General features: G+C 56.6%; 1 protein-coding gene and 1 pseudogene across 3 annotated transcripts; one reads left to right on the top strand and one right to left on the bottom strand.

The window, feature by feature from the left end:
• Positions 1-56: 56 nt before the first annotated feature.
• Positions 57-12,907, bottom strand: INTS11 (integrator complex subunit 11). 3 transcript variants are annotated; one of them, XM_049618310.1, is made up of 17 exons: positions 12,737-12,907; positions 9,762-9,859; positions 9,150-9,223; positions 7,673-7,901; positions 4,328-4,426; positions 4,209-4,243; positions 3,822-3,960; positions 3,241-3,305; positions 2,758-2,947; positions 2,348-2,431; positions 1,683-1,772; positions 1,414-1,576; positions 1,106-1,213; positions 942-1,003; positions 728-870; positions 520-649; positions 57-392 (listed from the first exon to the last, which is right to left on the bottom strand). In XM_049618310.1, exons 1-17 carry the CDS (start codon positions 12,762-12,764, stop codon positions 327-329), a joined length of 1,803 nt encoding a protein of 600 aa, XP_049474267.1. In that variant the 5' UTR covers positions 12,765-12,907; the 3' UTR covers positions 57-326. The 3 variants fall into 3 exon arrangements, with proteins under 3 accessions (XP_049474267.1, XP_049474268.1, XP_049474269.1); XM_049618311.1 differs by having other exon boundaries at positions 3,852-3,960; XM_049618312.1 differs by lacking the exon at positions 1,106-1,213.
• Positions 6,311-6,749, top strand: LOC125913326 (40S ribosomal protein S23-like; annotated as a pseudogene).
• Positions 12,908-12,933: the final 26 nt, after the last annotated feature.

Genomic DNA, 12,933 nt, shown 5'->3' with positions numbered 1-12,933 from the left:
CTGCTCTGGGTAGACTGCAGGAAAAAGGTCTGGTCATCAAGAAGGGAACACCCATGTGGTCTTTGGTTCTGTTTTTACTGGACAAAATACCTCAGGAGCAACCACCCATCTCTTGGGGGCTCAGGAATAGAAATAAAGGGTGATGAAGTCCCCAGGCCTATTTCTTTCCTCAGCCAGAACTGGCCAATCACGTAGGCACATAACGCTGGTTGTGTCCTCACAGACAAGTGCTGTGACCAGCCGTGGGCTCCACATCCAGGGACACAGGGAAGACCTGAGGCACAGACATGGCTCTAGAGGGAAGCCTAGGGCCCTCTGGCTGGTGATCAGCTGGCGGCCTGGGGTAGGCCCTTCTTGAGCAGTGACGTGAGGTGACTTCCCAGCTCTTCATCCTGTAGCCAGATGCAAGAGGGGGCAGTCATCTCACCTTCCCTGACCACCATACCTGGGCAGAGCAAGGTGATGGGGTAACCCCGCCTATCCTGACCTGCCGGGTACCGGGCCCTGGAGGCCACTCACCTGGTAGGTCCAAGAGACCAACAGCACCTTGGTGCCTGGGTCCTCGGAGTGGGCCGCGGCTTGGATAAGGATGGACTCCACGGTCACGGACCCGTCGGGAAGGTGCTGCACGCAGTGCTCCTTGAGGACGCTGTGGGGAAGCACTGTGAGACCTGCCTCGTACCCCTCTTCTTACCCGCCCCAGGGCCGGAAAGGGTTGGGTACCTACCTCTTCAGGTGGCTGTAGACCCGCATGGCTGTCTCCTGCTCCTTGCGAGGGTCGTGCAGATGGACACGGCAGGTGAAGCGCAGCTGGTGCTCGGCGAGACCCAGCTCCTTGAGGGCCTGCTCTGAGGACACTAGCCGGAAGTTCTGCGGGACAGGGGCAGGTCAGGGGGCATGGAGCGCCCGCCCCCGCCGTGCCCCCGCCCACGCGCACTCACACTGTCTTTCATGATCAGAGTGCCATGCAGGAGCCGGGGCTTTTTGGCATCAGGGAGAAGCCCTGTGGAGAAAGGGGCGAGGACTGGAGCTGCCATCGGGTCCACCCGCTGAGCCGCTCCCCTGCCCTGCCCTGCCCTGCCCTACCCTGCCCTGCCCTGCGTACCCTGTGCCATCTCCCGCTTCAGCAGCCCCAGCGAGATGCCTACAGGGATGCTGGGGCTTGTGGGCAGTGTCACCGTCTCACCATTGGCTGGCATGTAGCAGCTGACCCCTGGGCCGGAGGGGGAGGGGCAGAAAGCCTGTCGGGATCAGCTGGCTCTGCCCATGCTGACCCCATGGGCAGCCCGCGCCCCCCCATTCCTCCCACATCCCGTGGCAGCCCACACCCCCCCGTGCCCCCCCAAGCCCTCCCCACACCCCCCCCCACATCCCGTGGCAGCCCGCGCCCCCCCACCCCCCACCCCAACCTACGGAACTCCTGCTCAATCTTCTGCTTCAGGAACTCCATCTTCTTGGCCTCCCCGTGCACCAGCAGCACGCTCTCGGGCTCCGCCTGGCCCACCAGCTGCATGATACCCTTGGCATCGGCATGGGCACTGAAGGACATGTACTCCACCTGCATCTTGACCTCCAGCTGCAGAATCACAGTGCACACAGGCCCTTACCACAAGCAAAGGCTCAGAGGGCTCCCGAGCGAGCCAAGGTGGGGCCCGTGGAGCGATCAGGAAGTGGGGACTCACCACCTGCCGCCCCTCCATCTCCAGCTTGCGCTGCCCACTGAGGATCTTGTGGCCCACGGTTCCCTGCACGCAGTAGCCAGGCATGATGACCTGTGGGGCAGTGAGGCGTGGAGCCGGCGGCCACCCTGCAGAGGACACCCCCCCCCCCCATTCCTGCCTCGGGCTTTCTCTCTGTCTCTCCACCCCACCCCTGCTGCCTGTCTAAACCCGAACCTTTGATGGCCCCTTCCCCTTGCCAGCAGTTCCCCATCCCAGGCCTGAGTAGCACGTCAGCTAGGGAAGCCAGAAGGCTTTACTGCCCGATGCAGAGGGGCCGACACACAGCAAGGGTGGGAGCTGCCCGGGTCAGACACAGGGCCCTGGGATACCGAGCCCCGTCCTGACAACAGCAGTGTCCTGGCAGCTCTGATGGCCAGGGCCTGCGTCCACTGAGAGGGCATGGCCAGGTATCCCCGAGAGTCAGAGGCCCTTTGCAGGCCACAGGTAAGGCCCCACGCTCTGCCCTCAAGTCCTGCTCCCAGCCACAATACATCGAAAACTGACTGCGGTGGATGCTCTGGCCAGCCCTGGGCTGGGATCTGAGCCGGGCGGAGCCTCTGCTCCCCCACCTCTGCCCAACCTCATAGGCCCTCCTGGGAGCTACACCTGGAGCCCAGATCCCTCACCATGTTCTTCTCATTCCCTGCCCACTTCCGGAAGATCTGCAGGGACTGGCCGGCATGCAGCATGCCTGGTGTGGCAAAAACAACCTGCAGGGCAGGCAGGGGACAGTCAGGGCAGTGGACACCCACCTGCCAAAGAACCAGCACTGGCCACGAGTCTAGCCCCTCCTCTGCCCTCAGAGTCTTTTGACCCTGCCCCCACCACCGGCCCCATCTTCTGACCACCCCACCATCTTTCCCTCAGCACAGTGCACCCCACTCCCTGAGGGAGACCTGCAGGCAGGGACCACTCACACGTCCCAGACACGGAGAAGGTGCACACATGTAGACAGCCAACGCTGGCTGCCTCGGCCCAACTTGGCTACCACGGGCACAGGACAGCCATCCCCACCCCCTCCTGGCCAGGGCCTCACCATCGGACCCGGGTTGTCAGCAAATGCTCGGTCGAAAGCCTTGATGTGCTTAAACTCAAACATGTTCCTCTGGACAAAGGTCTTCCGGATCTTCTGGTTGGTCCAGGTTATGAAGAGCTTGTAGTAGTGGTTGGCCTTCTCCGTGAGGCCCGTGGAAAAGTAGATGGGGGCCTTCAGGTTCATGCGCTCCCTGCGGACCGCGCCAGGGCCACGGTGGAGGAGCTGCCGGGGCAGGGCCAGCCCGCGTCCCCCTCACACCCCAGCCCAGGCTGCATCCGTGAAGGAATCACCCCCTGCCCGCTCCCTCCTACACATCCAGGTCCCACAGAGGGGACGTAGGCACGTGACTGGGGGGCCCGGTACAGGCAGGCGCCCCAACAGATGTCACGTACCCTAACTATACTCTGCCTAGAGCTGGACATGGACATGCCGCTGGCACCCACTCAAGCCAGGGCTCCCAGAAACCGACTGGCTACCACCTACCAGAAGGTCTCCAGCAGGATGCAGAGCTCCTGAGCGCGGCCCAGTGCAAACACAGGGATCAGCACCTGCAGGGGAAGGGCAAGGCTGGCTCAGGCAGGAACCCCTGGCCATGCTGCCCACCCAAGTTAAAGCCACCTCTGATCACAGTGGGCAGGAGGTGGTTCCCTGTGGCTGCCTTCTCAGGAAGCGGCTACTATAAACACTGGCCCTGCTGGCAGCTCTGATGGCCAGGGCCTGCGTCCACTGAGAGGGCATGGCCAGGTATCCCCGAGAGTCAGAGGCCCTTTGCAGGCCACAGGTAAGGCCCCACGCTCTGCCCTCAAGTCCTGCTCCCAGCCACAATACATCGAAAACTGACTGCGGTGGATGCTCTGGCCAGCCCTGGGCTGGGATCTGAGATAAGGGATGAATAAGAACCCCCGTGGTCTTCAGGGAAGTTTTTCTTCCTAATGCTGAGAACACATTCCTCCCTACACACCCAGAACACATGGCACCCGTCCCCTGACATGCCGGAGGTGGCGAAGGACCATGTAGCATGGTCGGGTGGGCACAAGGCCCAGAGCCCCGCCTGCACCAGCTACCTTCCCGCCACGCTCCACAGCCTCGTGGACCTTCTTCAGGAAGTCTCGCTCCCGGCAGCGCTTGGAGTCCCGGATGGTCGTGGCATATGTAGATTCTGTGATGAGCAGGTTGGGGCGGCATTTGTCAATCCAGGCAGCTCTATGACAGAGGCGGGCGTGGGCCAAGGTAGACAATCCACATGGCTGCAAGGCTAGGCTTCAAGGCTTAGGAGCAACAAAACGGACCCCAGCCATAGCCTCCCTTGACGCTCTGACAAGCAGGAGGAAGAGACTCTGCCACGCACAGAGGACACATGGTGGACACTGAAGGCACCCAGCACACCCCTGTGCATCACTGCACTCCTAGGGGGGTCCACACAGGAAGAAACAAACACATAGCCTACTCACCCCAAATGCCGGTCCGGGGTCATATTATAATCACCCTGGCAAAGAATGTGGCAATAAGGCAGGTGCCTCCTCTCCCCGGCCAGGCAGTCCCTCCAGTGCCCCCAGGTGCTTCCACTGACCGTGTAGACCACAGACTCTGAGCCCACTTTAATCTGGAACATGGCTGCCCCCAGCACGTGGCCTGCATAGTAGGCCTTGATTTCGAGCTCATCATCCACCTACAGAGAAGAGGCCTCAACTCAGGTCTGCAGGCTATGCTGGGTTGAAGACGATGGCAAAGGGGCCAGGGAGGTGGACACTGGGGAGGCAGAGGGCAGAAGGGAACATGGTTCTCATCACGTTTCATCATTTCCTGTTTCTCACACACAACGTCCAGTTTTCAACCAAGAGCAACCAGACATAAAAGACGAGACACCACCACAGAAAGCAAAACAACAGTCTAGAGAAGCAGACTCAGAGCTCCTAGAGTTTTCAGACATGGACTTTAAGAGGGCTGTGACTAATACATTGAGAGACATAAAAAGGACCCAGGATGTTGACCAAAAAACTAGAAATCTTTTTTTTTTTTAAGGTTTATTTTTGAAGGGAGAACAAGCAGGGGAGGGGCAAAGAGAGAGAGGGACAGAGGATCTGAAGCAGGCTCCATGCTTCAGCAGAGAGCCCAACAAGGGGCTTGAACCCACAGACCATGAGATCATGACCTGAGCTGAAGTCAGATGCTCAAACAACTGAGCCACCCAGGCACCCCTAGAAATCATTTTAAAAAGTGGAAATCTAAACCAAAAATCATAATAACTCAAAGAATTCAATATATGAATTTAACAGCACATTGCATATAATCAGAGTACTAATGCGCTAAAATATATAGGAAAGACTATCTAGCACGAAGCACAGAAAGACAAAAGCGTCAGGGAAGGTCTGAAGTGAGAGGCCTAACATTCTGCCATCTGGAGCCCTGGGCTGGAGGAGAGCAACAGGCAGGAGTAACACTGGAAGAACCTGATGAAAGACATCAGGTCACAGATCCAAGAGGCTTCACACCTGGGCAGATTCAATGAGAACAGAACAACATTCAGGCCCATCGTAGCATCCAAAAATCCACCCCCCAAAATCCAAAGAGAAGAACACAACCCTACAAGCAGTCTAAGATTAAAGATGCTCTTCCAAACAGTGAATAGAAAGACACATCCAAAGTACCAAGAAAAAAATGACAGCCAAACTAGAATTCCACACGTAATGAAAAAAGTCCTTCAGGAATGAGGGTGAAGCAGACCCATCTGCAAACAAATAAAAGAGATTCGTGGGGGCGCCTGGGGGCTCAGTTAGTTGAGCATCCAACTCTTGATTTCGGCTCAGGTCATGATCCCAGGTCGTGGGACTGAGCCCCATGTTGGGCTCTGCGCTGAGCATGAAGCCTGCTTAAGATTCTTTCTCTTTCTCTTTCTTTCTCTCTCTTTCTCTCTCTCCCCCGCGACCTCTAAAAAATTTTTTTAAATAAAAACAAAAATAAGAATAAATAAATAGAATGCATCACCCACCGATCCACACTGGTGTTCTCTAGCAGGAAGACAAATTAGAAAGTGAACAACACAAGAAGTAGAGAGGGTAAACACAGAGAAGACTTTGTCGGAATTAGTCAAGAAGTCCTGCTGAGTTTCCCGTGTACCGAGCAAATCAAAGTCAAGGCGAACGACAGCCTAAGTCAGGGAAGGGACAAGCAGATTTACGACGTTCTAAGAGCTTTCCAATACATAGAGGCGAAAGCTCCAAGTACCTTAGAGCGTCGTCACAAATGCGTTTTGTAGCCTCTACCACTACAAGAATGAGAAGAGCGTGAAGTTACTAACCAAATAAAAGAGAAGCAGAAATTTTAAAAAATTAATCCGAAAAAGGCAATAATGGAAAGAAGAAACATAGAACAGACAAGTCAAATAGGAAGCAAATGGTAAGAAGGTAGAGCTAAGCTCAAAGTTATTAAATGTGGAGTCCAAACGCTCCATCTGGACAGGTTATCAAGCTAGATTTTTTAAAAAGAAAAAAAAAAAAAAAAAAGGAAGAAAGAAAGAAAGAAAAAGAAACCAACAGCTCTTTTGCTCAGGCCCATGGTGCCGGCAGGACAGGCTAGTGTCAGTCCTCACACTGCCAGGATGGTCCCCAGCCACAGACAAGATTAGAAGCAGCAAAGCCAACAGGACAAGGAGGCCCGTGGGGCCTGAAGGCCAACCCTTGTGGAGGCGCTTCCCATGCACAGGGAATGTGCCGGAAAAAGTAGGGGTTGAAACCAGACAGCCAAATTCTGCCATCAGGAAGTGTATCAGGGTCCAGCTGATCAAGAACGACAAAAGAAATCTCAGCCTTTGTACCCAATGATGGCTGTTTGAATTTTATTGAGGAAAATTATGAAGTTCCGGTTGCTGGATTTGGTCACAAAGGTCATGCTGTTGGTGACACTCCTGGAGTTCGCTTGAAGGTTTTGTCAAAGTAGCCAATGTCTCTCCTTTGGCCTTATACAAAGGCAAAATGGAAAGACCAAGATCCTAAATTCAATGGTGAACACATGACAGTAGGAAATTTCCATACACAAACAAAAACAAAAACAAATTACATGCCACTTAAAAGAGCTACATTTAAAACATGATGCAGGGGCGCCTGCATGGCGCAGTCGGTTAAGTGTCTGGCCCTTGATTTCGGCTCAGGTCATGATCTCACAGTTCATGACATTGGGCTCTATGCTGCCAGCACACAGCCTGCTTGGGATTCTCTCTCTCTCTCTGCCCCTCCCCCCACACACATGCACACTGTCTTTCTCTTTCTCAAAATAAATAAACTTAAAAAATAAAAACAAATTAAAAAAACATCTGAAACGTGTTGTAGTAAAGTTGAAAATAAAGCAATGGAAAAAGCCATGCCATGCAAACAGTAACCAAAGGTGGGAAAGGCAGGGATGGTGTAATGTTACCAGAAACACAGACTTTAAGGTAAGAAGCGTTATTAAAGATAAATACACATACTTGTATTGACAAGACGTTCAGCCAGAAGGATGAAACAACCCAAAATATATAGGCATCCAATAACAAGCGAAACCCACTGACTCTAAGGAGAAACAGACAAATCTACAATCCTTGTGCTAAGTTTTACCCAATTTGATTGCATTTGCCTGCTTAAAACCTTAACCTTCCTCCGCGACCCACATATGACACTTACCGAGACAAAGCCCAAACTCCACAGCTAGTACTGGGTGCCCTCCAGGGCTTGCCCGTCTCACTGTCCGGTCTCCACCTTCTTACATGTGTTCAGACGCACGGCTGGCTGAGCAGCAGAAGCTCTGTGCACTTGATGGGCACTCTAGCGCCCCCCTCCCACCCTGAATCTGGGCTGGGTCCCTACATGCTTGCCCACTGCTGCCTCCTAGTGGCCCCGCAGTATCAGACAGAGAGTGGGATGGGGTCTGTTAGGACCCTGACCTGGACCGTCTGGTGGAGGTGGACAGCTACCACCTTTTTCATACAGTCTTTGATCATCTGGGAGGTAAAGAAGTTGGCCTCGCCCTTCTTGTCCACAGCAATCTTGCGGTAGTCCTCCAGCAGGATGGGGCAGATGGCCTGGGTGGGGTGGGTCATGTAGATGGGCCCGTCGTAGCCCACCATCTCGCTGAAGTAGGGGAGTGCCCCACAGTGGTCCAGGTGGAAGTGGCTGAGGGTGCAACACAGATCAGCCCAGGGCCACTGCTCCCCGAGCAAGCCCGCCCCACAGCCCCTCCACACCAGGGCCCCACCGTGTGTCAGACGCCACCCTAAGTGCTGCAGAGTGACGAGGCAGCAAAACAGATGAAAACTGCTACCTTCCTGGAACCTACAACCTGAGTGTCTAGTAAAGCAGCGAGCGTTAAAGAGGTAATGCTTGCATCAGAGGTGTACGTTTTCTACGGTCAAATAGAAAGTAGCTGAGAAGGGGACAGGGCATCAGGAGAGCTGCCCTCTCCAGCAGATGGATGGAAAGACCCCATGGCACGTGAGCCAGGCCAGGAAGGCACTGGGGCAGAGGGAACAGAGTGCTGTGGGTCCACAAACGGAGCAAACTGCTGCATCAAGCCCATGTCCAAGAAGGGACTGAGTCCACAGGAGCCTCACAAGCAGCTGAGGACGAGGCCGCCTTGGGCCACCAGGTCCCTGGCTTGCAAGGTGCGGGGAGAAGACCAGCAGGAGGCCGCTCTGGTCATCTGGCCACATGGCAAAGTTGAAGGTCAGGAAAAGGGCTGGACCCACAAACTGTGGGCTGTCTGGGTGGAGTGTGAGGAAGAGGAGGAAAGCAGGAGCTCCATTCAGCCAGGCTGGGGAGTTCAACCGTCACCAGAGAAGAGCCGGACCATGAGACTAGAGGTCAGGGGCAGGGTGGATGAGGATGTATGGGAAGGTCTGAGGACTGAGGACGAGCAGGGAGGGTGCAGTCACCGCTGCCAAATGCTGTTGAGAGGCTGAGTGAGGAAGTCTGAGAAGCAGCCCAGGGGTTCAAGGTGAAATGTGCCATCTTTGCATTGGGGGCAGTGGCCTCCCTGCCACGGGCCTATTGCCCTAACACAACCTCATCTTCTTGGGGCACCTGGGGCTCTCATCCATGACACTCAGGGGCAGAGCCAATAGGCACCCACAGCACAGAGCGCCCCTCGCCTCCACAGGGCTGATCAAAGCTTGTCAAGGGGCAACCATGAACACCTATAAGCTCACGCAGACACAGCCTCCAGGACCACCGTCCAGAGGTGGAGAGGGCCAGCCCTGGGGGTGAGTCACATAGGCAACCCGGAACAGAACCTGGGCCCGCAACACCCCACAGCCTGCAGCCTCCACGGGCCCCGGGGGGCTCTCCTGGGCCCACTAGGGCCCCCGAAGTGGGGTTAGATGTGAGCCGACATCACACTATGACCAGCAGCCAATGGGCGCTCACCTGATGATCACACAGTCCAGGAAGTCGGTCAGCCGGCCATTGCGGGTGATGTAGGAGAAATCAGGGAAGCGCCTCTGAGAAGCCAAGAAAAAGGGTCAGAACGCAGCTGCCCTGGGTCTGCAGGTGATGGGAGTGGCGGGCAGCCAGCACTCCAGGGAGTGACTCCCAGGAGTGGGGAATAAAGGCACAGGCTGAGCCTGGGCACTAATACCCCCACCCTGGCAGGCCACACCAGGACCATAGACTGTTCACAGCCTCTGAAAACCCAGGGAGGGGTCACACCGACAGAACCAGTAACCAAGCCAGAAGCCCTGCCTGGGAAGCACCGAGCTGCCCCACATGACCCTGCAGGAGCCCGCGAGCCCCTGCTCTGGTACAGATCAACGCTTCCACGCAGGGTACCCCATCCGTCAAGTGGTGGGGCCCAGGGCTGCCAGGGAAGGCAGTGACCCCAGACCCACCTGCCTCCTACCACTGCCCACTTGCCCAAACTGTCCCTACTCTATGGGTCAGAGCCTGAGGCTCTAAAGCCTGGGATCCTACTGAGAACAGCAACAAGGAACAGGCAGCGTGAGGTCCCTCCAGGGACCTCCACCTTCCCTCAGGACTCACGTCGTCATTGAAGCCCATGTGCATTCCGCAGTCCAGCATGACATTCTTGCCCCCGATGGAGACCAGGATGCAGCTTCGGCCCACATCCTGGCCAGCTCCTGAACGGGAAGGTGGGATGAGGTGCTGCCACCCCCTTCCCACTTCCCCCATGTCTGTTTCCCTGCTGCTGCAAGTGATGGCCCCAGCCGCCTGCCTCAGGCCTCCAGTGGGTGCTCTGGGTCCCTGGCCCTGCAGAACCCTCAGCGGGTTGGGGAAACTAGATCCCCACGGCTGCCGTGTGGACAAAGGGTGAGGCAAGAAGCGCTGTCACCTCCACACACAGGCCAGGGAGATGTGCAGGGAAGGGACAAAGGGCCAAGCGGGTTCCAGCCCATGTGCCCTCCCCTACCGCACCTCCGAGCCTCAGGCCCTGCCACTACCACCTAGGTCAGACAGAAAACGCCCCTCACCTCTCGAGGGAGCAGCCTACCTGCTGCCGCTGGCCTCAACCGTCAAAGGCCAGGGGATGTGCAACAGGTGTTGGACTGTGGTCCTGGCACTTAATAGGGGCAAGGTGATGCTCCACGAGGCCTCGCCACCCCTCGTGAAACCTCAACTGGGGTGACATCTGAGCTGTGGGGACCCTCCCAGAAGGCATCAAGCGCCTCCGGGTGGTGCCACTGCAGAGCGACACTGTGCAGTAGCTTTAGTCCAGCCATGGGGAGACAGGGCCCCAGCTGTCCAGCAATGACCAGCTACAGTGGCCTCAGTGCAGATGCCCCATCACTGCACCCCATCAAGACATCCCCAGTCCAGACTTAACCTGAGTCCTATCCATGTTCTTGACTTCAAGTCCTACCAGCTGCTCCAGCCCCAGCAGGACACATCCCAGCAATCTCTTCTGGCCATGTGTCATCTCCTCTGGGGTCTGGAGGCCCAGGAAGAAAGGGACATACCCTTGCATGATGTCACCAAATGACCTGCTTTCTATCCTGATCCTACAAGCCTCCCTCTACCAGCCACGCGAACCTTCCGTTAACACCACACACACGAGGGTGACCAGGCCATGGCTCAGAGCAGGACCCTGGCTGGTCCTTGAGAAGCTTCAGTCACCCATGACAACAGTAGGCGATCCTAGCCAAGAGCTCTGCCACAGGCCTTGGCCTGAAGGTCTCTCAAAGGCCTGCTCCTGACCCAGCAGGACGATGGCAGTGTCTCAGCTGTCTGCCCACTGCTACATCTTCAGCCCTAAAGCTGTGCCCAGAGGCCCTCCAAACATTTGTGACAGGGGAAAGGGGAGGGCTGCCTCTCTTTACAGAGGACGTGAAATCACAGAAGTCATAGGATCAGTTCACAGGCACATGGCTCCTAAGCACAGGGCCAGGGACGGTTTCCGGACTCCAGAGCTCAGCTCTGAGACACTGGCCACCCGCTCCCACCAGGACCCACAACAATCCCGAGGAGCAAGGATTGAGGCCTGAACTGGGCAGGAAGATGGGGAACAGTCGATGGCACACAAAAAGAGGCAGGACTCCGGAGAAAATAAAAGAGACGCCATGTCCGCAGAAGCTCATGTTCTAGGGCAAGCAGACGATAACCACATAGATAAGACGCACTGAGTGTGTCATGGAGAAGATTAAGGCAGAGAAGGGAACCCAAAAACTTCCAGAACCATACCAGGTAAGTCCTCCACAAAATGACTTCTGAGTAGTGTGGAGAGGGACAGCCAGGATGGGGGGGGGGGGGGCAGCTGTGCAAAGGCTGTGTGATAGGACAGCCTTTGGGACTCTCCATATCTGACCAGAGAGCCCATGAGGTACAAACCGGCAAAGGAAAACAAGAGAAATAGTTCTGCTTTGACGGTGCTACGGCCTTGGGAGCACATCCAGGTGCATATCTGGGGTAACAAAAGCAGTAGAAAGAACTGTTCAAGGAGAACAGGGGACAAATCGTGAAGGGGCAGGCTGGAAGGAGGACCCCGCAGAGGCCCCTGGAAGGGAGCCAAAGGCAGGGAAGAGTGTGGGTCACAGCAGCCAGAGGGGACCCTGCGCCAACAGCTGCCAGAGTCTGTAGGAGTGACCTGTATGGCAGCAAAGAGATGTGTACTCTGACCTGACAGGCGAGGGGCAGGGGCCTTCATCGTGACTGTCAACAGCTCAGGGTCCACACAAAGGACTGGGTGGGCTGTTTTGGGGAAGAGCTCCACCATGAGAAAGGATATGCAGCTGCGTGGAACATCTGTGCAGGAAAATGCTCCCCACACACAGCCCAGTGTAGGAGGCAGGTTCTGGAACAGCAGAGCAGGAGTGCTGGAAGGATGCCCAGAGACACCTAGAGGGTTGGCCACCAAAATGATAACCCAGTTGTTTCTGGGACTCTGGATTCCCAGTGATCTTTCATCCTTCACAGTGTTCTGCACTGTCTGGGCTTTTAAAAGTGTCCGTTTATATCTTTTACAAAATTCAAAGCTTTTTTTTTTTTTTTTTTCTTTTTAGCGTCGCAGGGATCATGTAAGACAAGGGCTGAACTGAGAGTGAATGGCTGTATTGGGTAAACGGGAAGCTGCAGGTAACGGGTGCGAGACGATGGAGGAGGCGGAAGGAAGCAGAGGCAGGGAGGAAAGGCGACCTAAAGCATCAGTCCATGTGGACAAAAGCTGGCGCAGCGACGATGGAGACCCTGTGCCTCTACGGTGACGGCGTCCGGAGGGCAGGCCCCAGGAGAAGGTGCAGAGACAGTCTGCTCAGGCCTGCTTTTCACCGTGAAGAAAGCTGGGGACGCAGCGGGCCGGGACCCGACCCCAAAACCGTCCCTCCGGTGCTCCTCCGAGCTTCTCCACACAGGGCCTGAGCCGGGAGCGGGAGCCGGCCCGAGGCCTCCGAGGACGACAGCTGTGGCCTCTGGGAACCTGGCCGGCCCTCTGCGCCCCCGCGGCTCGTCCCCACACCACCGCCCGGCCCCGCGACCGCGAGGCCGGCCGAGCGCGCCTCACTCACCCAGGGGAGTGACCCTGATCTCGGGCATGCTGTCGGGCGGGCTCCCAGGCCCCGTCGCCTCTGCGCTCACCGAGCCGGCGGGACCACTTCGACGACGAAATCCCGGACCCAGGACCACCACAACCCGCGGCACCGCACAGCGCAGGCGCGATCCCAACGGCGCCAGCTTCCGGTGCGCCCGCCGGAAACGCCGGCCC

Source organism: Panthera uncia (genome assembly GCF_023721935.1).
Source record: "Panthera uncia isolate 11264 chromosome C1 unlocalized genomic scaffold, Puncia_PCG_1.0 HiC_scaffold_4, whole genome shotgun sequence".
NCBI classification, from domain to species: Eukaryota; Metazoa; Chordata; class Mammalia; order Carnivora; family Felidae; genus Panthera; species Panthera uncia.
The sequence above is the reverse complement of the archived record's forward strand: the minus strand, read 5'-3'. Positions and strand labels throughout refer to the sequence as shown.

What these genes read in the sequence shown, in the direction of transcription:
- INTS11 (XM_049618310.1), bottom strand. Translation starts at nt 12,764, where the DNA reads ATGCCCGAGATCAGGGTCACTCCCCTGG. An exon ending in CTGTGGAGCGTGGCGGGAAG is followed by an intron (nt 3,306 to 3,821) that starts GTAGCTGGTGCA and finishes CTTCCCCTGCAG; the next exon opens with GTGCTGATCCCTGTGTTTGC. An exon ending in GAAGCGGGAGATGGCACAGG is followed by an intron (nt 1,004 to 1,105) that starts GTACGCAGGGCA and finishes CTTTCTCCACAG; the next exon opens with GGCTTCTCCCTGATGCCAAA.